Here is a 27338-nt window from a genome sequence, read left to right on the forward strand (position 1 = left end):
GAATCCACCAGGCGCTCCTTGGAAACTCTAAGGGGCAGTTCTACTCTGTCCTATAGGGTTGCTATGAGTAGGAATCGCCTCAATGGCAACGGGTTTGGTTTTTTTTTTATTGAACATTTTACCAGAGGTCTCAACCAATGCAATACAATTTCAAAAATATTTAAGAAGTAGTATATGAAAATAATTGAATACCTACAAATTATTAAATCTAATAAAAGACCTCAGTACAGTCTAGATAAAATAGTGTCCTTTATGCTGGAAAGAGCCAGTTAACAAATGTGATAGAAAAACATACATTCACAACAGCTGTAAAAATCTATAAATTACCTAATAGAATTTTTAAAAGTGATAAAAAGAAATCCATTTAACTAAATCCAAGGGCACAGAAATAATGTTTAATAAAGAAATACATCATGCTTATTAATGGGAAGCCTCAGTATTACATGGATGTTTTCCTCAGATTGATCTATAAATTCAAAGCAATACCAGTCATAATACCAAGAGGATTTAACATGAAGCATGAATAATTCATATAAAATAAATATTGTACAACGTTAGAAAAGACAGTTTTGAAAAAGAATACTGTGGAAGAATAGTTCTTACTCTACTAGATATCAAAATATCTACTGAAGATGTAGCAATAAAAATAGTATAATATTTGTAGAAAAATATCCAAATATATATACATATGTGTGTGTGTATATATATATATATATATAGACTTACTTATATTGTTTTTACATCATTTGCATTGTTTCATTACTATAAATAATACTTCTGATTAGCTTCCTTGTGCATACATATTTTCCCGTAGAAGTTTGATGTGTTTACCTTTTTTTGTTGATACTATTAATATTAAACATTTTCATCATGTGCATTAGCCATTTTTATTTTTTTGTTCATGATTCATATCCATATTCTTCTTGAGAGCTTAATAGTTTGCTGAAAGATTTTTGGGAGTTCTTTATAAAAATGGTTACCTGGTGCCTAGCGTGTAATAAAGACTCAGTAAATGGTAGTTATTATTATTATTGTTAAACATAAGTAATAATGATGATTAAAAACATTTTGTCATGTATGTAAAATCTTTTAAAATTTGTGTTTGCCTTATTTTTATATATGGAATATATATATGGAATGTATGGAATATGTATATAATACATATATATAATATAAATAATCCAAGAAGCGGGACTATATGAAGAAGAATGCAGCATCAAGATTGGAGGAAGACTCATTTACAGCCTGTGATATTCAGATGACATTACCTCACTTGCTTGCTGAAAGTCAAGAGGACTTGAAGCACTTACTAATGAAGATCAAAGACCACAGCCTTCAGTATGGATTACTCCTCAACATAAAGGAAAAGAAAATCCTCACAACTGGACCAATAAGCAACATCATGACAAACGGAGAAAATATTGAAGTTGTCAAAGATTTCATTTTACTTGGATCCACAATCAATGCCCATGGAAGCAGCAGTCAAGAAATCAGACAACGTATTTCATTGTGCAAATCGGCTGCAAAAGACCTCTTTAAAGTGTTAAAAAGCAAAGACATCACTTTGAGGACTAAGGTGCGCCTGACCCAAGCCATAGTGTTTTCAGTCACTTCATGCATGCAAAAGCTGGACAATGAATAAGGAAGACCAAAGAAGAGTTGATGCCTTTGAATTATGGTGTTGATGAAGAATATTGAACAAACAAATCTGTCTTTGAAGTACAGTCAGAATGCTCCTTAGAAGCAAGGATGGCAAGACTTGGTCTCACATACTTTGGACATGTTATCAGGAGGGACTAGTCTCTGGAGAAGGACATCATGCTTGGTAGAGTAGACAGTCACCGAAAAAGAGGAAGACCTTCAATGAGATGGATTGACACAGTGGCTGCAAAAAATGGGCTCAAGCATAATAACGATTTTAAGGATGTCGCAGGACGGAGCAGTGTCTCTTTCTGTTGTACATGGGTCACTATGACTCGGAACCGACTGGGTGGCACCTAACAACAACATATAGTCGCATACTGGTAGGAGAATACTCCCCATTTGTAAGGTTTCTTTCACTTGGAGTATATCCATCAGGATGGGCTAGGTTCTGCTGCAGGAACAAACAATCCCAAGATATCAGTAGATAAGTAACAAAGGATTTTTTTTTTCCTTGAGGGTAAGTTGAGGGGTCTGCTTTGAGGCATCACTCCTCACTCCAGTGATCTTTGATTGTGGGAGTAAATCTGTAAATGAAAAAGCAAGTTAGATGGGTCAGTGGTGTGGGTGTCCTCTGCATTGAGTGGTCTGCCCAGAGAGCATGTACGAATGGTGTGGGGGCTCCATGATACCATCAGCCACAGGCTTCTTCTCCGTTTCCTCCCCAGCCTCCTTAGCATGTGGCTTTTGTCCTTATGCTTCCAAAATGGCTGGTCTACCTCTTCACATTCAGATAGGAATATAAGGGAAAGGACAAAGCACAGACTGTGCAAACCAGATAAGCCTGCCCACTTCTAAAGAGCTCTTCTGTCCAAGCCAGCAACTTTTACATAGGTTTCATTAGACAGAACTGTGTCAGATTCCACTACAATATGTAGGGAAGACTGGACACATCGCCATCCCAAACAAAATCAGGAATATTGTTAGTAAGGAAAGGGGAAAGTTGATCTTATTGAACAACCAGCAGTGTATGCTAGTATTAGTACTAGTATTAGTACTAATTAGTATTAATTAGTACTAGTATTGTTATCTTAAAGAGGAAGCTTTCGTTTTTAGAGATTAAGACCACCCACACACAGTGCAGGGCATTGGTGATTCAGTGGTAGAACTCTCACCTTCCATGCGGGAGACCTGGATTTGATTTCTGGCCAATGCACCTCATGTGCAGCCATCACCCGTCTATCACTGGGGACTTGCATGTTGCTGCGGTGCTGAACAGATTTCAGCGGAGCTTTCACGCTGAGACAGACTAGGAAGAAGGGCCTGGCGATCTATTTCAGAAAAATCAGCCAGTGAAAACCCTATGGATTACAAAAGTGCAATTCAAAACTGATCATGGGGGTGGTGCAGGAGCAGGTCACATTTCGTTCTGTTGTGCATGGGGTCACGGTGAGTCAGGCGGGGGTAACTTGACAGCAGCTAACAACAATAACGGACATAAAGTATCAGAGACAGGATTTGGTCCCAGGTCTGTTTAACTTCTAAAGCCATGCATTTAATATATTTCGCAAAGCTGCAAAACACCTCCGGCAAAGTAGAGCGCCTTATACTTTACACCTCAGTATCCTTATGTGCACTTACTTCAGCGTATTGTGATGAGGATCAAAATGAATGCAAAAATGCACTTTGAGCTCATCTATTCAGCATGTATTTAGTTAGTACTACTGTGTACTGTTTACAGCATACTATGGGGATATAAAGAAGAATCATACCCAGCTCCAGCCCTCAAGAAAAACTCTTAAGCATTTATGCTAATGCCAGTTGTCATTAACATGAAAGTTACATCATAGCATCTAGTGATCATGATGTACTGCATACTGGGCTTAAATCAGCTCATTTGCCATTTGCGATTGAATTTTCATTATCAAGTCAGGTCATCTTCAGAATAATTCTTAAATACAGAAACTGCTTCCCACCCACTGTCCCTTGGAAATGCAGTTCAAAACAAACTTCTACTATTGCAAGCTTACGAGAACAGTGGGGAGCATGCTGATGAATGGAGAACATATTGTTACTCTGACCTTTCATTACAAAACAAGAAGGGAAAAATGCTTTCAATCATTTTAGTTTTATAAACTGTAAGGCACATAGGGAGTCAAGATATCCCATTGATAAAGTGATGTCTGGGTTTCAACATCAACAGTGTTACTCATTGTAATCTGTTTGTATTACTCATCATTGCTCTAACAGAAGTGCTTAGAAGATGTTTGAATCCTTTCAGATTTTCTTTTTGTGTGTGTGTGCGCTGATTTCTAAGAGAAAGTTCTTGAAGAGAATTAGATTGAAGAGTTGTTGATTGAATAAATATTAATTAGACCAAACTCCAGTCTGCTTTTGATTTAGGTCAAAAGATTCCAAACTCCAAAGCTATATACCTTGGCTGTTTTCATTGCTTTTTTCAGGCAAGTTGCCATTAATTTTTCTTTTTTCTTTAGGAGGGAGAAGCTCTGTGTCTTGTTCTTTTTGTCATATATAGCATTGTATTTATAAGGAAAATAATTTTTAAAAAACACAAAACAAGTTACTGTTGAGTTGACTCTGACTCATGGCCACCTCAAGCGTGTCAGAGTAGAACTGTGCTCCATGGTGTTTTCAATGGCTGTGATCTTTTAGAAGTAGATTGCCGGGCCTTTCTTCTGAGGAGCCTCTGGGTGGACTTGGAACTTCTAACCGTTTAGTTAACAGCCGAGCACATTAATTATTTGCACCACCCAGGGAAACATTAGGGATATTAAGATGGAATCGAAATTGAAGAGTGGTAAATAATTGTATTAGGGGCTCCGATCAGCAGGATTTTGGCCCCCGTAGCCTTTGCTCCCTGGATTTATACTCACTAATGCTACATTACATGGCAAAAGGGACTTTGTAAATACCACAAATAAACCTTAAAATAGGACGATTATTCTGGGTTATCTGGGTAGGCCCAATGTAATCATATGAGCTCTTAAAAGTCAAAGAGATGTGGGAGAAGAAGTCAGAGATTTGAAGCATCAGAAGGACTTGACTGGCCATTCCTGGCTTGAAGCTGAAGGGGGCCACGTGGAAAGTGTGAGGAGGAATGAATTCTGCCAACATCCTGAATGAGCCTAGAAGCAGATATTTTCCAAGTATCCAGAAAGGAGCGCAGCTCTGCCAATACCTCGATTTTGGCCTTGTGAGACCCTGAACAGAGAATCCAGCCATGCTGTGCTGGACTTCTCCCTAGAGAATTGTGAGCTACTACGTGGGTGTTGTTCTTTAGGCCTCTAAGTCTGTGGTGATTAGTTATAGCAGCAATAGAAAACTGATACAGGGGTAGAAGGAGATTCCTAAAGAAACTCTATCATTCACATATCAGAGTTATAACTTGCTAATGTCTCCTCTAGCAATGGGGAATGGCCCATGTCCTTTTCCTTGGGTTTCTCTGGTCTGTTATACCCCTCCAGTCCATGTCTGCCCCTCGTATGCAGTCAGCAAAATTCAAAGTCCACCTCTGCCAGTTGTCACAGCATCCCTATCATTGAATTAGCTGTGACACTCCTCTTTTGTAGATAGGGAAACATGGATAGGATCTGTGACTTGTACCGTCTCACAGTTCAATAATTCTGGAATAAATTCACATGGGACTTAAATGTCTGACTTCTTATGGATTGACACAAAACTGTATGAGTTCAGAGCAATTAACTTGAAAAAGGTAAAGATATTGGTGCCATATTAAATTATCTGTGCCATATTAAAATATGAAGCCCCATTCTCCTCCCACCTTCTCTGCTTCCATTAGTGATGCCATCTAGTGCCTCCCACTGTTCTTCCTGCCAAACAGGCTCAGAGTGTTGGGGTAAATCTTTAATTCATTGTTCTCCTTGACTATAACCCCTTCCTGCTAATTGCTAGTCATGTGGATTCTCCCTCCTGTTGTCTATACGTTCTATAATGACTTTCTACTCTAAAAATACTGCTATTCCTCCCTTCTCTGCTACTGCCCAGATTTCCTTCTTAAAGGAGTGTGCTGAACAGATGTCTCTCTTGAATGTGAACTTCATTGCCTGTTGAATCTTGTTGACATCCCTCACCCTGGCTTTTGGAGCCTGATGTTGTGGGGCCCTAATCAGCCTTGACTCTTGCTCCAGTCAAGTGGATCTTTTCCTTACTCGGCGTGACTGTGCCCCAAGCTTTTGACCCTGGGACTTGCTCATTTTGTTCATTTTTCTGAAAATGCCCACCTCAATTTCTTGCTCTGTCCAAACTTAAAGGCTCATTTTAAATGCCTCTCCTCTGTGGAGCTGTTTCTCATCCTTCCCCTCTGCTCCTCTTCTTATACCGAAACCAGCAAATCTCATCCTAAGCATCCATGGGGTTTGTTGAAAAAACAGGGTATTAAAATGATTTTTTAAAGACTGTGGTTTTATTTTTTGTTGCGTGTTTATTTAATCATATGCTGTTTTGATTTGTTAGAGGTAGGTTACACCTAAGATAGGCACTTGTTAGTATATTTGGGTAAGGAGGGAAGTTTCACCGATATTTGTAATTCAGGAACTATAATGATAGAATTGTTTAGACACTTTCTGCTGGCTGGGCTGATGATCAGTGACTCAGATTTGTTTAGATGATTCACTGTATCTCACTCATAATCTTAATTTAAAATGTTATGTCACATTGTAGGGATTGTAACCAATGTCTCAAAACAATATGTGTATAAATTTTTTAATGAGATATTAACTTGAGCTGTAAACTTTCACCTAGAGCACAATAAAAAAAAAAAAGTTAAATTAACTTTGCATGAGCTTGGAGAAAGATATAGATGGAGAGGGGGATAGAGGGAGTCAGGGTGAAATGGGTGGGGACAGGGTACTGGGGAAGAGAAGAAAGACATTACCATAATTTTAAAATATACATGTATGTATGTAAATGTGTGTGGATAATGTCATGAAAAATATATAATATAAAATTATACCTATATAATTATGCCAAGTTTAATAAACACCTGAACAATGACCCAAAGTGAATATAACTTAAAGATTGTGAATGGGAACTCTGGAGTCATATTGTATGACTGTTGCACACCTGTGACCTTGGGTAAGTTACTTAACTTCTCCAGACTTTAGTTTCCTCATCTGTAAAATGGGGATAACAATAGTACTACCTTTATGGGGTTACATAGGTTTATATATGTAAAGCACGTAGAATAGGATTTGCCTTGGTAAGTGTTAACCTTGGTAATGAGGCTCTTTGGACTATAGATTTGGCAACTGTTGTTTTTTTGCAGTCTTCTCTACCGTACTCAACTCTTTTTTATCTCATTTTGTTGATTTTTCTTCTCAGTCTGTTTTCTCTGTATGTCCTTCTGCTCCTAGTACATCAGTTTGTGTTTTTGAGGCACATTATTGAGGATGCCAAAGAGTTACTTGACACTTCATGCTGGATTCCTCAGTAAATCATTTTCAGAAGCTCATATTTTTTCTGAGTTATTTCTATGCTCATTCTTTCCCTAACTAAAAAGTCTTTTTTTCATAGACTGTATGTGGTTTATTTATTTTCTCCTTAGTCATCTTCAAGAAAGCATTAATTCTGAGGAAGTTTTTAGATGAGGATCAAAATTAGTAATTAATTGAAAAATAGTTAAAGTGAGGAATCATAAATATGTATGTTCTTTTTAGTCATTTTGTATGAACGTAACTCGTATAAGTGTATTTTATTCACTAATCTTTAATTCAGACCTCAGGCCTCATATCTGAATTCTACTGATTTGAGTACTCATTCTGTCTTGCATTAACCCCACCCCATCTAAGATTTCAGGTTTCATTTCTTTAAAGTAAAGCAAGCTGAGTGCAGAATCTCTCTAAATTTTTATAATTTTTTCTACTGTTTCGCAGTTATCACGTTTTGGTAGAAATTCTTTTAGTGACTGTCCAACGCATTGGGCTTAAGTTTTATAGAAATAACATCTCCGTTTTTGTGCTCATATTTTATTGGTTTATGTCATATGTAATTACATAATTATAATAACAAGTCCAACTTGTCGATATAGGATTTGGAATAAACCACACTGACTCTCGTAAGCATCAACTCAGCTAGGAACAAAAGTGAGCAGAGGGTCCCAAAGGGTATTCTAGAGTCATGACTGCTCTGTCATGTGAGTTTTGACTGTGTGATTTACAGAGGGATGGGAAGCATCAGTGAATCCACAGAGTTCATTAAATGGAAGTCAGTTAAGGGAGTTTCAAACATGGCAGTGGTTCGCAAACTCTAGTGGGCATCAGAATCACCTGGAGGGCTTGTTAAAACTCCAATTTCTGGTCTCCTCTGCCAGAGTTTCTGGTTCAATAAGGATTGGGAGCCCACAAATTGCATTTCTATCAAACCCCCACTAATTGCTAATGCTGCTGGTCCAGGGAACACACTCTGAGGACTACTGAACTGCAGCAAATTTCAGTGATGTGCGTGGGGACAGGTCCCTTCCAACATCAGCATGCATATGGCAGAAGGCTGTATTATTTCTCCATTTCTCTCTACCTACCTTCTAGTGGGTATTCCATAATCAGACATTAGGTTTTCTGTTACTCTTGATTCTTAGCGTTGTGTTGAAATTTTTAATCTTTTTTTTTTTTTTTTTTCTTCTTCTTTGTCTACCTAGAAACTTTATATGGAAGTTGTATGGAAAGGATCCACTGGGGATCTTATTCCTTGGACAGGGGTAGAAGTACTAGTTAGCTCTTTCAACCTTGCCGGGCATGCTCCTTCACATAACATGTCCCCCAGCCTCTTCAAAGGAAAAATAGTTATTTCTGTCTGTCAGAAAACTTGTCTTTGGCAATAGCTTGCCAGCTGCAGGGCGGAAAGGCAGTGATGTGGGTGTGTTGTCAGCAAACTGGAGATAGATTATCTGATTGCTCTGTAATCTCCCTTCCAGAACTGGCTGACGGAGCTGGAGATCTTTGCTATCATCTTCTCAGCTGCCATCCATGACTATGAGCATACCGGAACCACCAACAATTTCCACATTCAAACTCGGTGAGGAGGTTGACGTGTTTGGAGAAGAGGCAAGAGGGGGCAGGGATAGAGTTTTACATGTTAGAAAGATATTAGTCACCTTTTTTCTGCGTAGTTCCTCTATTTTGACTTTCTGAAACAAATGAACTTATAAACAAGAGATCAGCCTGGGCAGCTTCAATCAAGACTTCTAGTTTTTGAAGTCATTTGCTTCTAATCCTCATATTTTGTTCAAACCTAACTGTGTCCTTTCCTCTATTCTATCGCTATTTGTTTGTTTATGTGTTATGCATATTCAACCTGTTTCTAAGAGAATGTAGGGCAGTTTACATAAAGGCCCAGATACTAGGTAAAGTAGATGAGTGAGGACTGGTGATGATCGGAGCGTTTCTATTGACATTAACACTAATTAAGCCTTCTTACTCTCTGATCTCTGGGATTCTGGTGAGGTACTCTTCTCATTCTCCTTGATTTCATCTCTGTTCAGTGCTTACTTCCCTCCTTGGCACAGGGTTTGGAGAGCTAGGTTGTCTCATGCAGGCCACTTCCACCACAGGCAGCTTGTGCATCCTCCCTAATGAACTGCAAAGTAAATGCAAACCTTTGTCAGGGATAGTGAATATGGGTTCGGGTGTTCCCTGCTAAACCTCCTGATCCATAATAGATATCACTAATTTTGTATCTTTTTCTTACCAAGCTGTGGATTTATCCTTAATATTCTTCTCAGTATAGAATTCCAGGCAAGCAGTAAACAGCCAATTGTCATTTTCACTTAGTATGAAATCTTACCTATCCTCTCCTGGCTTTAGAAATTTATCTTCTCCTAAGACCACGTTATGGAACTAGAGGGAATCTGACAGTAAGATTAATTGGGTCTTGACATCAGTAGAAGCTAGGGTTTGGGGACAGGTGGTAAGGGAAAGAGAAAGAATGTAGCAGGGAGAGGTGGGCGTGTAACACTAAATAATTACGGATTTCACTTGCAAAAGCAGAGCCTTACTCTAAATAGGTTTGTATTCATTAAATCAATCTACATGTGTTTACTGAACCCAACACTTAATTACAGGTTACACAAAAAAAGACAGTATCATCTGATCCCTGTTTAGAAGGAAGATTTCAATGGAATGGAAGTCAACAAAAGGACTTAAGCTGGGTTCCCTCCAGTTCCCACCTCTTACCTCTTCACATAGAGTAGTCCCAGCAACTGGGAAGCAGCCTTTTGTGGTTCTGTTCCAAGGTCTTTAAATACAAGGAGTTCCATGGAATAACTTGTTTAACGTGTATCTGTGAGTGGAACCTTTGCTCTGAGGACAGAGAACCACGGTGACAGCCCCTACTGAAGGAAAGGAGGAGTAGGAACAGCTGTAGATGGATCTTGGCCAGAGACCAGTATCAAAGACAGTCACAACCCAGAGGAAAATGGCTTAATTACAGGAGTTGGAAAATAGCTTAGTGTCACAAAATACACATCAGTTGATGTCTTATCTACTGAACAGATAGATATGAGTAGATCTTTTCACCGCTGGATTTTCAGGTTTTGTGTTACATCCAAACCAGTTGCTGTTGAGTCAACTCATGGCAACCCTATGTGTGTCAGGGTAGAAATGTGCTCCATAGGGTTTTTGGTGGCTGATTTTTTGGAAGTTGATCACCAGGCCTTTCTCCCAAGGTGCTTCTGGGTAGACTTGAACCCCCCATCTTTTGGTTAGCAGCCGAGTGTGTTACCTGTTTCCACCACTCTGGGATTCTGTTATATCCATAGGAGTAGAATAATTCCAGGGGGTTTGGTTAAGCTTGCTTTGAAATGAAATTTAAACATTGGCCTTCTTTAACAAGGCTTTATCCAAAGCATCTTGTTTGTGTGATCCTTGTTCAGAAAACTAAGTTTGTGACAATGTCCTTTTGTTCTTTGAGTGACAAAGTGTTAAGCCTAACACTTTAAAGGTGTGCTGCGTACATCCCAAAGTTTGGCCAGTGACAGACGGAAGTTGTCTTGGGGAGCAGTGGCCCAACTGGCAGATGTTGCTTCATCGCAGCTCTGCCACTTGCCCACTTATGGGGCTTTAAGAAGTCATTTTACATTTCTGGGACTCGGTTTCCTTGTTGAGAAACAAATAAGCTCTAATAATCTAAGATTTCATTAAGGATATTAAAATAGTATACAGTCCTGTGCTTAGTGACATTTAGTTGCACAATGGTCTTTGAGAAAGTGACTGACAATTGCCTTATATGATGCTCATATTCTTAACTGTCAATTTTCCACATCTGGCTTTTGCATGGCAAAATTTTAAGATCAAGCTACTACCAGAGGCAGCTTGCAGACTGTACCCACCAGGTGCTATGTGTTCAGAGAAGTACAACTAAAATAAATGAAAAAATAAATCAATTGAAGAAAATAAAAATCAAAAGTTAAAGATGTTTCAGAAAATACAAGGAAGTTTGATGTTACCCACATTTTTTAAAAAATCACCTTTGCAGCTGGTTCAGGTAATTGAGATCTGGCTATAAAACAGTTTTCAGAGAATTCTCAGGTTGGATATCACATATTTCACATTAATATATTGACATCAAAATACTCTACATACACGTATTGATAATTGTGTCAAGAAATGTTAGTTTTAGTTTTAGCTTTTTGGTTGATATAAATATGGGGCAAAGATAATTTCCATACATAAGAAAGAGAGGTGGTGCATTCCAGCCTGGGAAAAGTTACCTGAAAAAGCCCAGTTGTTTAACATCCTAAACAATTTTGCTTGGCTTTCCGTGCAGATCTGATCCAGCCATTCTGTATAACGATAGGTCTATACTGGAAAATCACCATTTAAGTGCAGCCTATCGTCTTCTACAAGAGGATGAGGAAATGAATATTTTGATCAACCTTTCAAAGGATGACTGGAGGTAAGGAAGAGACAAGAGAGAGATCTGAAGCCCAGGGAAGAAACTAAGGCGAGATGAAGGATGCTACTTTTGAAGAAACAATACTCTGTTAAAAAATTTTTATGCAGTTTATCTCTCTATAAACCAAAACCCAAAACCAAACCCATTGCCATCGAGTCAATACCGACAGGGTTTCCAAGGCTGTAATCTTTACAGAAGACTGCCACATCTTTCTCCCATGGAGTGGCTGGTGGGTTCAAACCACCAACCTTTCAGTTAGCAACCGAGCACTTTTACCACTGTGCCACCAGGGCTCCTTTCTCACTATATATATTTTTTCTTCCCACAAATACTCAAACATATATAAAGAGAAGCTATAGAATGTTATGATTTAGGTACCAAAAACTTTATTTGGCCATCTTCGTATTGCTTTTCTACTAATAAGCCAGGAAATGGAAACAGTTTGGGTCAAATAATCCAGCATTGGGCCAACAATTCTCAAAAAAGAAAGCGTGAAGAGCCACTTCTAACAGGGTCCAAGTGTAGGCACTTTGGAAACATTTGCTGTATGGTACCTTAGACAACTTACGTTGACTTTATCTTAGCTTCTTAAATCTGAATTTTACCATGTAATATTTGTTTTTCATCATATATTTGGACTTCTTAAAAATCTTTCTAAATATGCTAAGGAAATTATTCTGATACTTTTTAAAAAACAAAGCAAAGCAAAACAAAAAACAGTGTTTAGTACTTCATTCTGTTTTCTAAATCACATTGTATGGCTTTATACTTAGGGACACCTGGGTTTGAATATGAACTCATTTACTTACTAGCTGTATGACACTGGGGACATTATTTAATCTCTTTAAAACTTATTTTTTTCTATAAAATAGATAATAAGCTCTACCATTTAATGTTGTTAGGATTATAATAAACTAGATAATCCATTTAAAATGCTTAGCATATAGCAAGCTTGCAAATCATTGTAAGTTTAAATATAGGTCAAGAAGTTTCAAAAGTTATGGGCAAAATCATTTAAATCCTTACAAAATTCTAAATCTGTGTGACTCAAAGAATGCTTACATTTTAGCTAAATGATCTGCTGTTTATTGAGTGAGTATGTGCTAGCCATTTATGCAAGGATTCAGAGAAATAAGCCACACTGAAGAATGCATCTGAGAAACTGGCTTCTAGTAAGAGTTGGCTAGTAGTTTCCATGCAGCTATAGTTTGTTAAAACACAGGGGGGCATTTGGCTTGGATTTTTATTGGAAAATTCTTGATTCAGCCAGTATCTGGAAAATGCAGAGCATGTCAGTTAATCAATGATGGCCTTCATGAAAAGAGGAACCCTTTGTCCAGTTTAAATGTGTGTAAAGATATAATGAAAGATTTGAATAAGGCAGAGAAGAGTATCACACATATTCAGATGTACTATGGTACTGAAGGATTTGTGTGAGAGCTTGTTTAGATAGCATATGTTCCTGATCTACCAGCAAGTGAATATAGTGCTCCAAAACTGTCATAATTGCCTCTTAATTTAATTTCAAAGCATAAGTATACCACCTCAGTTATCTATATTTTAGTAATGGATTTTGCACCTACTGCGTTTTTGCCTGAAATTTAAGTATATTACACCCACTCCTTACTTATCAACATGCTTAGGTTCCAATGACCAGGTCATTGTGTGAAAAATCGGCATTATACAAAAATGGAGGATGACCACATCAGAACACAAAATGGAAGATGACTACATCATTACATAACTGCCAAATTACATCATTACAGAACTGCCCAGCCAAGTTGACAGATAACCTTAACCATCACACCCAGTGTTGCTCTCACCTCACACCTCGGTGTTTGTTACTGGCAGATGTATGTCGTTAATGTGCAAAATAGTCAGATAGTAGATTTTTTACTGAGACCGTAAATGTGAAATGTTAGATAACAAGATAGTCGATAAGTGAGAAGTAGGCATATTTGTGTTTCAACTCCACTATGATCATAAGCCACATTCATTCTTACAGTCTATTATGGCGCAGCTGGAGTAGGCAGTATCTAAACCCAGGATCTCTTGGAACACACTGGAGCACATGATTACAGCCGTATTAGTTGTTTATCTTTAGTTCTCCATTTTTGTTGCTGGGTATTTGTGAAGTGCTAGTTGTGAATGCATTGAATATTATTTCTAATCAAAACAAGTTATAAAATCGAATGATTCAACAATGAAAAAATAAATGATTCAGCAAAATATTGGCTAATTTAGTGTAGAAAAAGTCAAACTAGCCATTTGTCAATACAGTTTAGTGAAATCTGTTTATATGTTCTCATATACTTTCATTTCTTATTCTGCACTCTATTACCACAACAAAATAGTGAAATATAGCTGAGTTAGAATCATGGAGTATATCAGGAATTGGGATAGCCTAATATAGTGGAAATTTCTTTTCTGTTATGGCCTATAATGCCGTGCTTTGTTTTTACACCTTGTTTTTGTGGGATTCTGTAGGTTAAAAGACTGTAGCTGACGATTCTATTATTTAAGTTACATAGATTTGGTGTTCTACTATATATTTATTCAAGAATAGTTTTTAAAATATTTTGTCATTTTACTATATTTTATTAATTTTTAGGTACAATACATCAAGATGTTGGTATTATCTCATCAATAAAATATTTAGTTATCATTTAGAGTTCTCAGTTAAGCACATTAACCCATAGATAACTTATGTTTAGTATCATATGTCTTTCTAAAAAACAATTTACATACTTATGTATTGACATACAAAAGTGCATTAGACTTTTTAGGATATTTGTAAACAAATGTATTACCAGATATTGATTGCATTTTGTGATGATTAAGGTTCTGTGTCAACATGGCTGGGCCATGATTCTCAGTGGTTTGACAGTTATATAATGATGTAATTTAGAAGTTTTATAATGATGTAGTCATCCTCCATTTTGTGATATAATCACTTCCATGATGTGATCTGATGTGATCAGCCAATCAGTTGTAAAGGGAGTTTCCTTGGGGGTGTTGCCTGCATCCAACATAAATAGATGTTCTGGCAAAGCTCACTGGCTTTCGCTCACTCTGGATCCTGCATCTGGCTCATCATCATCTGACCTCCAGTTCTTGGACTTGAGCCAGTGGTCTGCTGTATTACCTGCTGAATTTGGGATTCATTGGCTTCTGCAACCAGTGAGTCAGCAGCCTGCCATCTTACCTACTGATCTTGGATTCATCAGCCTCCACAGACCATGATCCAGCAGCCCACCATCTGACCTGCCAATCTTGGGTTCTTCAGCCCCTGCAGCTACTTGAGTCAGAAGAAACCTCCAACCTGACGCCTGACCCACAGACTTGGGACTTACCAGCCTCTACAACTGTGTGAGCCATTTCCTTGAGATAAATCTCTCTCTCTCTCCTCTCAATATTTGCTTCACAGGTTTTGCTTCTCTACAGAACCCAACCTAAGACATTTGGTACCTAGAGTGGTTCAAGAGGAAGAAAATTATGAGTTTTCTAAATTGATTCTCAAGTCTGGTTAGTCTTAAAGATGTTGATGACTCTGTTTCCAGTAGTAAACAGGGTACTGCTAATTCGGTGTGAGGTGGCAATAGAAATATACAAAATATCATCATTAATAGATCAAGTATTGGTGAGAAATGAGGTTCTGGGTGATTGCATGTTTGATACTTTTCTACAATTTTGTCAGAATGACAAGTATAGGGAGACTGGTTGGTTGGTCCTGCTTTTACTAGAGAAAGTGGTGAAAGAAAGATGAGCTCAGGGCTTCAAAATCACAGCTGAAGCACTACATAAATGACCTAAAAGTTGCCACTTGTGCCCTCAAAGAAAGCCTTATTTCTTATAGTAACAGAACTGATACTACCAAAAACCAAACCCCAAGTCTTATTATTAGGGTGGCTGAATTACAATGGCAATTGAATTCTCAACCGCAAATGGTGTCTAAAGTTAAAGTTAGAGCACTGATTGAGAAGAATGGGATCCTGAAACTTGGGATGGGAATATATGGGCAGATGATTAGGAAGGTGGGGACACCGAGCCCCTAAATTTCATTGAATAATTCCTGCCAACAGAACCAGCCCCCTCACTCCCATCTGAAGCGATTACTCCATCTTTGTCTGATAAGCCACCTTCTCCAGTGAAACTGTTAGCCCCTCAACCTCAATCTGAGAAGATTAACCCAGCTGTGTCTGAAGAGCATTTGTCTGAGATACCGCCTCGGGCAGCGTCTGAGTCATTGCCTAGGGAGGCATCTGAGTCATTTCCTGGGGCATTGCCTGGGGCAGATGCCTTACAAGATATTGCTGAATGTTCTCAGAATGCATCCCCAGCACGCATTTTTGCTTCTAGACCTATAACTAGACTTAAATCTGAGCAAGCTGGGTGAAATACAAAGTGTGACCCAGGAGGAGGTATGCAACACTCCAAAAAAACTGCTTGACTTTTCTAATATGTATAAACAGAAACCTAGAGAATATGTGTGGGAATGGCTATTAAGGATGTGGGATAATGGTGCAAGGAACCTAAAGTTGAATCAGTCTGAATCTGTTGATATGGGCCCTCTAAGCACAGATTCTTCATTCAGTGTTTCAGCTTGAGGGGTTAGGAGAGGATCTAATAGTTTATTTGGTTGATTCACTGGAGCATGGATTATGCAGAGGCCTATACTAAATCAAATTGAAGTACCAGACCTGCCTTGGTATACTGTAGAAGAAGATATCTAAAGGCTTAGGGAAATTGGCATATTAGACTGGATTTATCAGGTTAGACCCACAGACCCACACATGGAGTGACCAGAGGACACACCTTTCACTGCAATGGTGAGGAACAAATTTGTGAAGGGAGCCCCAGCATCCTTGAAGACTGCTGTGATTGCTATTTTATGTAAGTCAGATTTGACAGTGGGAACTGCCTTAACTGAATTAAGACACCTTACTACAGTGGAGCTGATTGGACTCCATGCTGGTAAGGGCCAAGTGGCAGTGCTCAACTGACAAAGACAAGGTGGCCATGGTTACTGTAATGGACAGTAGAGTCAAAGCAGTAATCAAAATAGTCTGACTTGTATGGACTTATAGCATTGGCTACTTAGTCATGGTGTCCCTAGGAGTGAAATAGGGACCTTAGGAGTGAATTAGTGAAATCTACTAAATATTTACTTGATATGTACAAGTGGAAGAATTCTAGGTCAAGAGGACAGAAGTCTAACTGGAGTTACCAAAATAGACGGTCATGGGCTCTCAATCAGTTGCCAGACTTGAGTCAGTTTATAGACCGACAACTCTTTGAATGAAGGGAAGGCTGTGTCCCTTTGAGAAGCACCTCACTATACAACTAAAAATTTATACTATTAATCTTTTTCCCAGCCTTCCTCAAAAGGATCTATGGCCTTTAAAAGAATGACTGTTCACTGGGGAAAAAGAAATAATCATACTTTTGGGGGATTACCAGTTACTGGCTCTGAATTGGAAACCCTGGTGGTGAAGTGGTAAAGAGTTTGGCTCTAACCGAAAGGTGGGCAGTTTGAATCCTCCAGGAGCTCCTTGGAAACCCTTTGGGGCAGTTCTGCTCTGTCCTGTAGGGTTGCTATGAGTCAGAATTGACTTGACGGCGGTGGGGTTTTTTTTTTTGTTGTTTGTTTGTTTGTTTTTAATTGGCTCTGAATTGACACTAATTCCAGGAGACCCAAAATGTCACTGTGGCCCACCAGTCAGAGTGGAGGCATATGCAGGTCAGGTTATTAATGCAGTCTTAGCTCGAATCTGTCTCACAGTGGGTCCAATGGGTCCCCAAACCCATCCTGTAATAATTTCCCCAGTTCCAGAATGCATAATTGGAATAGAGATACTCAACAACTGGCTGGATCCCTGACATGTGGAGTAAGGGTTACTATGGTAGGAAAGGCTAAATGGAAACCATTAGAACTTCCCCTACCTAGGAAAATAGTATACCAAAAACAATACCACATTCCTGGAGGGATTGCAGAGATTACAACACTATCAAGGACTTGAAGGATGTAGGGGCGGTGGTTCCTTCCACATCTCCGTTCAGCTTGCCTGTTTGGCCTGTGTGAAAAACAGATGGATCTTGGAGAATGGCGGTGGATTATCATAAACTTAACCAGATGGTGACGCCAATTGCAGCTACTGTTCCAGATGTGGTTTCAGTGCTTGAGCAAATTAATATATCTCCTGGTACCTGGTATGCAGCTATTGATTTAGCCAGTGGTTTTTTCCTGATTCCAGTTTCTAAGCAACACCAGAAGTAGTTTGCCTTCAGCCGGCAAGGCAGGCAGTACACCTTCACTGTTCAACCTCAGAGGTATATCAACTCTGCAGCCCTATGTCATAATTTAGTCCACAGGGTCCTTGATTGCTTTTCTCTTCCACAAGATGTCACACTGGTCCATTACATTGATGACATTATGCTGATTGGACCTAGTAAGGAAGAATTATCTATGACTCTAGACCTATTGGTAAGACATTTGTGTGCTAGAGGATGGGAAATAAATCAGACAAAAATTTAGGCACCTTCCACCTCAGTGAAATTTCTAGGGGGATGGTAGTGTGGAGCATGGCAAGATATTCCTTCTTAAGTGAAGGATAAGATATTGCATTTGGCCTCTCTGACAACTGGTGAGCCTCATTGGATTTTAAAGGCAGCATATGCCTTATTTGGGTGTGCTAGTACATCCTATTTATCAAGTGACTTGAAAGTCTGCTAGTTTTGAGTGGGGGCCAGACCAAGAGAAGGCTCTGCAACACGTTCAGGCTGCTGTGCAAGCGACTCTGCCACTTGGGCCATATGATCCTGGCATAGATTGAATTGTGTCCCCAAAAAATATCTGTCAACTTGGCTAGGTCATGATTCCCAGTATTGTATAATTGTCTACCTTTTGTCATCTGATGCGATTTCCCTCTATGTGTTGTATATTCTATCACTGTGATGTAATAAGATGGATTAGTGGCAGTGATATTGATGAGGTCTATAAGATGAGATAGTGTCTTAAGCCAATCGCTTTTGAGATATAGAAGAGAGAAGCAAGCAGAGAGACAGGGGGACCTCATACCACCAAGAAAGCAGTGCCAGGAGCAGAGCACATCCTTTGGACCTGAGGTTCCTGTGCTGAGATGCTCCCAGACAAAGGGAAGACTGATGACAAGGACCTTCCTCCAGAGCCGACAGAGAAAGAAAGCCTTCCCCTGCAGCCAGCACCCTGACTTCGGACTTCTAGCATACTGGACTATGAGAGAATAAACTTCTCTTTGTTAAAGCCATCCACTTGTGGTACTTCTGTTATTGCAGCAGTAGATGACTAAGACAAATGCATCTGATCCAATGGTGCTTGAAGTGTAAGTGGCAGATAGAGATGCTGTTTGCAGTCTTTGACAGGCTCCTATTGGTGAATCACAGCACAGATCCTTAGAATTTTGGAGCAAAGCCTTGCCATCCTCTGTGTATAACTGCTCTCCATTTGAGAAACATCTTTGGCTCCTTACTGGGCCTTAATAGAGACTGAACACTTAACTATGGTCCACCAAGTCACCATGCAGCCTGAATTGCCCATTATGAACTAGTGTTGTCTGTCTGTCCCACAGAGTCGTAATGTTGGATGTGCACAGCAGCACTCCATCATTAAATGGAAGTGGTATATATAAGATCAGGCCTAAACAGCACCTGAAGGCACAAGTAAGTTGCATGAGGAAGCAGCCCAAATGCCCGTGGTCTCCACTGTTGTCACATTACCTTCCCTCTCCCAATCTGCACCTATGGCCTCATGGGGAGTTTCTTATTATCAGTTGACTGAGGAAAAGAAAACTCATACCTGGTTTATAGATAGTTCTGTGTGATATGCAAGCACACCCTTCAGAAGTGGACAGCAGCAGCACTACATCCTGGACCTCTCTGAAGGACAGTGGTGAAGGGAAATTCTCCCAATGGGCAGAACTTTGAGCAGTACAACTGGTTGTTCATTTTGCTTGGAAGGAGAAATGGCCAGATGTGCAATTGTATACTGATTCAGTATACAATTTGGCTGAATGGTCAGGGACTTGGAAGGAACATGACTGGAAAATTGGTGACAAGGAGGTATGGGGAAGAGATATGTGGATAGACCTCTGAATGGGCCAATGAAGTGAAAATATTTGTATCTCATGTGAATGCTCATGTGAATGCTCACCAAAGGGTGACCTTGGCAGAGGAAGATTTTAACAATCAAGTGGATAGGATAATGTGTTCTCTGGAAACCAGTCATCCTCTTTCCCCAGCCACTCCCTTCATTGCCCAATTGGCTTATGAATGAAGTGGCCATAGTGGCAGGGATGGAGGTTATTCATGGACTTAGCAACACGGACTTCCACTCATCAAGGCTGACTTGGCTAGAGCCACTACTGAATGTCCGATCTGCCAGCAGCAGAGACCAACACTGAGTCCCCAATATGTGATTTTAAGCTTGTGTGTCAACTTGGCTGGCCATGGTTCTCGGTGGTTTCGCAGTTATGTAATGATGTAATTTGCAAGCTATCTAATGATATAGTTATCCTCTATTTTGTAATGTAATGTAATCACCTCCATGATGTGATCAGTCAGTCAGTTGTAAGGGGAGTTTCCTCAGAGGTGTGGCTTGCATCCAATATGTATGATCTTTTGGGCAAAGTTCATTGGCTTTTGCTGGCTCTGGATCCTGCATCTAGCCAGTCATCATCTGACCTCCAATTAATGGAACTTGAGCCTGTGACCTGTTGTATTGCCTGCCAGTCTTGGGATTCATCAGCCTCAGTAGACTGTGAGTTAGCAGCCTACCATCTGACCTGCCAGTCTTGGGTTCATCAGCCCCTGCAGCTATGTGAGTCAGGAGAAGCCTCTAGCCTGATGGCTGACCCATAGACTTGGGACTTTCCAGCCTCTATAACCACATGAGCCATTTCCTTGAGACAAATCTCAATCTCTCCTTCTCTCTCTCTCTCTGCGCGTATATATATATACACTTCACTGGATTTGCTTCTCTAGAGAACCCAGCCTAAGATACATTTGAAAGTGGAATACCATGGAGTTCCACTTTCAACAGGCTAAATGAGCTGCTAATAAACCAATATCCCTCCAGATACCAACTATAAACTCTGGACTAACTACAAAGAAAGCAATTCCTTGAGAACTCTAGAAGGTGAACAAAAGCAGGCAGATCTTGAAAGAGTGTCAAAATTTGAAGAAAGTGACAGGATGAGGTGAGTTTTGTGTTTTTGTGACTTCACCCTGAGATTAGATTTAGTCAAGGCAACAACACTAGGTAGCTAAAACTAAAAAATAAATAAATAAAACATAAAACAAACTCTACTATCTTTCTGGTTGGTAGAATCAGAGTAAGGAATTTGGGATAACCAAGGATGTTGGAGAGTTAGATGGAACTTCAGAAAGAAGAGAGCCAACTAAATACTCAAATTCTGTATATAAACCCTGCCAAACTCTCTGGCTGACTCCTGAACCATGCATTTGTGTGGCACACTGAAAGCAGTCTGAGATCTGATTTGTTGTTCACTGAAGCTGTATAGAGCTTGCATTTTGAGTCTAAACTTAGTTAACTGCCTGATAACACAGAAACATGAATGATCTTCAGAGGAATATAACAGAACCCAGAGTCTCTACAACATAGCATTCTTAATGTTCAGGATGCATTTAAGTTGTTAAATGACATACAAAGAACAGGAAAATGTGACTTATTTTCAGGAGAAAAAACAATTAACAGATGCAAGCCCCAAGATAAACCAAATGTTAGAATTATCAGACAAGGGCTTTTAAAGCAGCTATGATATCTATGTTCAGTGAGGTAAAGGAAAATGTGCCTGTAATGAACAAAAAAAAAAAATTTAAAATTCACCAATAAAATGAAAATATAAATAGGAACCAAATAGAAATTTTAGAACTGAACAATGAAATATCTAAATTTAAAATTCACTGGATAGGCTTAATAACAGGCTTAATATCAAAGGAAAGAATTAATGAACTTTAAGTAGATCAAGAAAAATTATCCAGTTTGAAGAAGTAAAAGAAAAAAGATGGATTAAAAAATTAAACAGAATCTTAGGTACCTGTGGGATAATATTTTAATAATAATAAGGATAATTGGAGTCCCAGAAAAAGAAAGAGCCAATGGGGCAGAAAAATATTTGAAGAAACAATGGTTGAAAACTTCCCCAATAATGATGAAAGATGTAGTTTTACAGATTCAAGAAGCTACTCAGTTTCTTTAAAACACATATGACTGTTTAAAACAAAAATTACAGCATCATCTTATGGGGCCTATAATATAAGAAGATATAATACATGTGATAATATAAAGGATGGCTAGTGGTAGTAAATGTGCCTGTCCTGTTGCAGTAGTTTTACAGTATTGTGTTATCAAGATATAAACATGACACAATATTAACCATAAGTATACCGTGAAAAATAAAGATGTATATTGTAATCCCAAGAGCAACCACTAAAAAAAAACACTAATAGATAAAAATTCAATAGATACATTAAAATAGGATCTAAAAAATATTTAAATAAGAAAAAAAAGAAAAGGCAGAAAACTCTGAATAATCCTATGCCTATTAAAAAACTGAATCTGTTATAAAAAAAATATTCTCACAAGAAATCTCTAGTCTTGGATAGTTTCACTGGTGAATTCCATCAAATATTCAAGGAAGAAATAACAACAACCTTATGCAAATTTATTTAGAAAATAAAGGACGAAGAAACACGTTTCAGTTTTATGAGGCATAACTCTGATGCCGTACCTTGACAAAAACATTACAAAAAAATGAAAATTGGAGATCATCTCATGAACATTTATACAATTATTAACAAAATATTAACAAATTGAATATAACAATGTATAGGTAGGATGATAGATCATGGCCAATTTGGATTTATCACAGGAATTCAAGGTTTATTCAGCATTCAAAAACTAATTAATATAATTAAAAAAAAAATGTTGCCACTGAGTCTATTCCAACTCATAATGACCTTATAGGACAGAGTAGAACTGCCCCATAGGGTTCCCAAGGAGCGGCCAGTGGATTCAAACTGCTGACCTTATGGTTAGCAGCCAAGTTCTTAACCACTGTACCACCAGAGCTCCAATATAATTCAACATGTAAAAAAGGAAAAATGTATATGATCATTTCAATATATAAAAACATTTAACAAAATTCAACTCAGTCATGATAAAAAACTGTCAGTAAAATAGAAACAGGAGGGAACTTCTTCAACTTGATAAAAGGCACCTGAGAAAAACGTATGACCAACACCATACTTAATTGTAAAATGCTGAACACTCCCCGCCAAGATTGGGAACAAGACAAGGACAACTCTCATCAACATTGTAAGAAGTCTACATTAACAGATGACCTAATTGTCTAAGTAGAAAATACTAAGAATCTGTAAAACAGCTACTAAAACTAATAATAAATCTTTCAAGGTCACAAGATACAATGTTAATGTTAAAAAAAAAAAAAAAACGTATAAAAAGCAGCAAACCATTGGAAAATGAAATAAATTATTTTACGATGACACAAAAAATATATTTAGGATTAGCCATAGAAAACATACACAACACCTGTTCACTAAAAACTGTAGAACATTGCTGAGAGGAATTAAAAAAGATTTAAGTAAATTGGGAGATATACTACTTTATGTAGTGGAAGACTCAGTATTGTTAAGATACTAGATCTTCCCAAATTTAGCTATAGTTTCAACAACAATCCAAATCAAAACCCCAGCAAAATTATTCTATAAATTGCCAAGATTATTTTTAAAAAATTATATAGAAATGCCAACAATTTTTAAAAAGAACAAAGAGGACTCACTACCTGATTTTAAAACATACTATAAAGCTACAGTAGTCAAGAAGGTATTTTATTGCTGAAAGAATAGACCCACAGATACACGGAACAGAATTGAGAGTTTGGAAATTGATTCATCTGTTGATTTATGACAATGATGTCAAAGCAATTCAATAGAGGAAGAAAAATCTTTTCAGCAAATAGTGTTGGAACAACTAGATACCCATTTGGGAAAAAATAACATTGACTCTTACCGTATACTGTACTAAAAAATTAACTCAGAATTGATCATAGACCTAAAGGTAGAAGCTAAAATGATAAAACTTCTGGAAGAAAACAGCAAAATCCTTGGGATAGACAGAGGTTTGTCAGATAGGATGCAAAAAACATAAAGCATAAAAAAAAAATTGACAAATTGAGCTTTATCAGAATTAAAAACTTTTTGCCCTTTAGAAGCTGTAAAAAAAAGGGCCACTGAATGAGAGAAATTATTCACAGTATATGTATCTTACATAGAAGTTGTGTGCAGAACATATGAAGCACTCTTACAACTCAATAATAAGAAAACAAACATTCCACCTTTAAAAAATGAAAAAGGTTTGATACAGGCATTTCTTTAAAGAAGATATAAACACGGCCTATAAGTCCATGAAAAGGAGCTTGACATCGTTAGCCATCAGGAAAATGCAGTTAAAACCACAGTGAGACACCACTGCACATCCATTAGAATGGCTGAAATTAAAGACTGACAATACCAAGAGTAGACAACGCTACTAGAAAAACAAACTCTCGTACACTGTTAGTGGAAATGTAAAATAATACAACCATTTTGAAAAATGTTTGGCAGTTTCTTATAAACACTCACCTATCTTAGAAACCAGCCTATAAACTCCTAGATATTCACTCAAAAGAAGTAAAAGCATAAGCATATGACCACACAAATAATTATATATTAATGTTCATAGCCCTTTTATTCACAATAGCCCAAAACTAGAACTTAGTAACCCAATGTCCATCAGCTGGTGAATGGATACATTGTGGTATACTCATACAATGGAATACCACTCAGCAATAAAAACAAATGAACCATTGATGAACCAGGACATGGATGAAATAAAAAAAAATCATACTAAGTGAAGGAAGTCCAACAGATTTTTTTATTGTGTGTGTGTGTGTGTGTATCATTCTAGAAAATGCAAACTCTGTCAGAGTGACAGAATAAAAATCATTGGTTGCCTGGCCCTGTGCAGACAAAGGGAGGGATGAACTGCAAGGGGTTTGAGAGGGTGATAGAAATGTTCTGTATCTTGACTGTGGTGGTGTTTTCAAAAGTGTATTCAAATGTTAAAACTCATGAATTGTACAATTTATATGTAAGCAGTTTATTCTGTATAAAATATACTTCAATGAAGTTGATTTTTTAAAAAAGTAGAATACCTATACCAAAAATATAAAATGAATTATCAGTCTACTTTTTAAGATCATTTTCAAATTAATTGTCCCTTAGAACTTTGAATCAGTTGAGAAGGGCATGCTTTATACTTTTCAGTTTCATTGGAATTTTTTTGACTGAGTTAATTTTCCAAGTAATATGTGCATTCTACATGTAGTGTTTCTAATAAATGATCTTCTCCTTAATCCTTAACCTTCATTTATTCCTCATGAAAAGCCCACTTAAAAGGCTCAAAATAGATTAGAAATGTCAGAGATAATTGATTTTGATTAGAAGTGGCAAAAAATGAACTAATTTATACTTTTCATCTTTTACATCCATCCTTTTTTCTTGCCGGGGTGTCCCTGAAAGGGAGTTTCGGGCCTTGGTAATTGAGATGGTGATGGCCACGGATATGTCCTGTCATTTCCAGCAAATCAAAGCCATGAAGACTGCTCTGCAGCAGCCGGAAGCGTGAGTGGGCCTGTGACATCATGTGTGTTTATAGGCATTTGACCTGGTACTTGGCCATGTCATTGAACTTTTAAAGAGTATTTCCTTGAATATAACTTTAATGAATAGTCTCATAAAGTGGTGATGTTCAGAGAAGAAAGCACAAGAATTGTGCAGATCACAATTAGGTATGTTCTCATCAGGACCAGTAACAGTTTGCCCCAATTAGAATTTAAAATATTTCCCATTGGGAAACTAAATTATCAAGGTCCAATCAACGCAAAGGGAACAAATAAAAAGAACACACTGACTCTTGGATTCTCTTTGTCCTTTTGATTGATACAATCATTCCAGAAATAGTTTTGAGTCAGAGATGTCCAGTACACTATACACGGAGTCCAAGCTGATGACTGTACTAGTCATAGGATAAAATGATGCCTTTCCCCCAATTCAACTGGAGTAGGGTTTGAGACAGGACAATGAAAAAAGATTTAAAAATTACTGTTTGTTTGTTTGTTTTTAACTCTTATTTAGTTTCTGAAGAGTTCAGTCATAACGTGTTGGTTCCTTTGGGTTTACAGAATTGAAAAGCCAAAAGCCTTATCCCTCATGCTGCACACAGCAGATATTAGCCATCCAGCAAAAGCGTGGGACCTCCATCATCGCTGGACGATGTCACTTCTGGAAGAGTTCTTCAGACAGGTAACTTGTTACTGTACTATCCAGTTAATCATCATTGGACATTTTCTGAATTTTATATTTTAGCAAGGCTATGATGTAAGCACTATTGAAATTATAGTAGTTTGGGGGGGTGGGGCGGAGAGTTCTATAGCTTCTTTAGCTTCCTGGTCTTGTAATGTTTGAATCTTACCTAATTTCTGGTTCATAGTAGATTATGGCATTTACTATGCTATGGATTTTTGTTTAAAGAAGAAGCTTTTCCCTGTGGCAGTTTTTTGTCAAAATGCCATTTGAGGAGCCCTTTTATATATATTTTTAAATGGGTTGACAAAATGGTGGTCACTTTGGCTTCACCCTTGAGATTAAGGTGTGAATTTTTAACTCACATCTCAATTATAATTGGTTGGACTGTTTCTTTCCAGCAGACAAGCCCGTGTCGTAAAACTCCAAAGCCAGGTTGGCAATTTGGGGTCAGAACATCTCTAGAAACTATTGTTCCAATTATCTTTAAACTTATTACAACCTAAGACTCAGAGCTGTGCTTCCTACAAGAATAGCCATGGTCCCTAATAAGTATATGTGACTTTAAAATTGAAACAAAAATGAAAAGGTGCATAGAACTAGAGGCATAAAAAGGGCAAGACATGTATAGCACCAAGACTGACATATCTCCATGCTGAAGCATGTGCACTCACCTCATTTCCATGAGATCTACCATTAAAGTATCTACTTCGGAACATGAGGCCCTGAGGTTGAAGGCAAAAGGACATAGAGATTGTGAGACTTAAATTATATTTTTATTAATTCAACAAGGGAAGTTCACAGTATATATTCAGAGTCCTCTAAGATTCTATACAACACTACTTAACAACACCAACTTCAATTTCATCTTGTAAACTGTCTGGTTACTCTTTTTCACTGGTTACTCAGATTTTTGGAAGCCAACTAGTCCGTGATTCTGGTTTGATTTGGCAGGTTCGATTATAATATGTCTTGGTGACTTTCTTTTGGGATATACCTTTTGTGGGGTTCGATGAGCATCTTGGATAGATATCTTGTCATCTTTGACAATATCAGGGAAGTGTTCTGCCAACAAATTTTCAACAATTCTCTCTGTATTTTCTGTTATCCTGCCCTGTTCTGGTACTCCAATCACTTGTAGGTTATTCCTCTTGATAGAGTCCCACATAATTCTTAGGGTTTCTTCATTTTTTTTAAATCCTTTTATCTGATTTTTCCTCAAGTAAGTTGGTGCCAAGTGCTTTATCTTCAATCTCACTAATTCTGACTTCCATTGCCTCAATTCTGCTCCTATGACTTTCTATTGAGTTGTCTAATTCTGAAATTTTATTGTTAATCTTCTGGATTTC

At 38.0% G+C, this 27338-nt stretch overlaps 1 protein-coding gene across 5 annotated transcripts in view; it reads left to right on the forward strand.

Annotated features, from left to right (window-relative positions):
• The window catches only part of PDE1C (phosphodiesterase 1C), a 744082-nt gene that overhangs the window by 626870 nt on the left and 89874 nt on the right, over positions 1-27338 (forward strand). For all 5 annotated transcript variants that reach the window (XM_023739603.1, XM_004385322.2, XM_004385323.3 and 2 more), the window contains 4 exons: positions 8591-8691; positions 11440-11568; positions 25207-25308; positions 25869-25989. In XM_023739603.1, coding sequence (XP_023595371.1) covers positions 8591-8691; positions 11440-11568; positions 25207-25308; positions 25869-25989 — 453 coding nt within the window. The remainder of the gene's footprint in view (positions 1-8590; positions 8692-11439; positions 11569-25206; positions 25309-25868; positions 25990-27338) is intronic.

Source organism: Trichechus manatus, unplaced genomic scaffold, assembly GCF_000243295.1.
Source record: "Trichechus manatus latirostris isolate Lorelei unplaced genomic scaffold, TriManLat1.0 scaffold00137, whole genome shotgun sequence".
Lineage (NCBI taxonomy): Eukaryota > Metazoa > Chordata > Mammalia > Sirenia > Trichechidae > Trichechus > Trichechus manatus.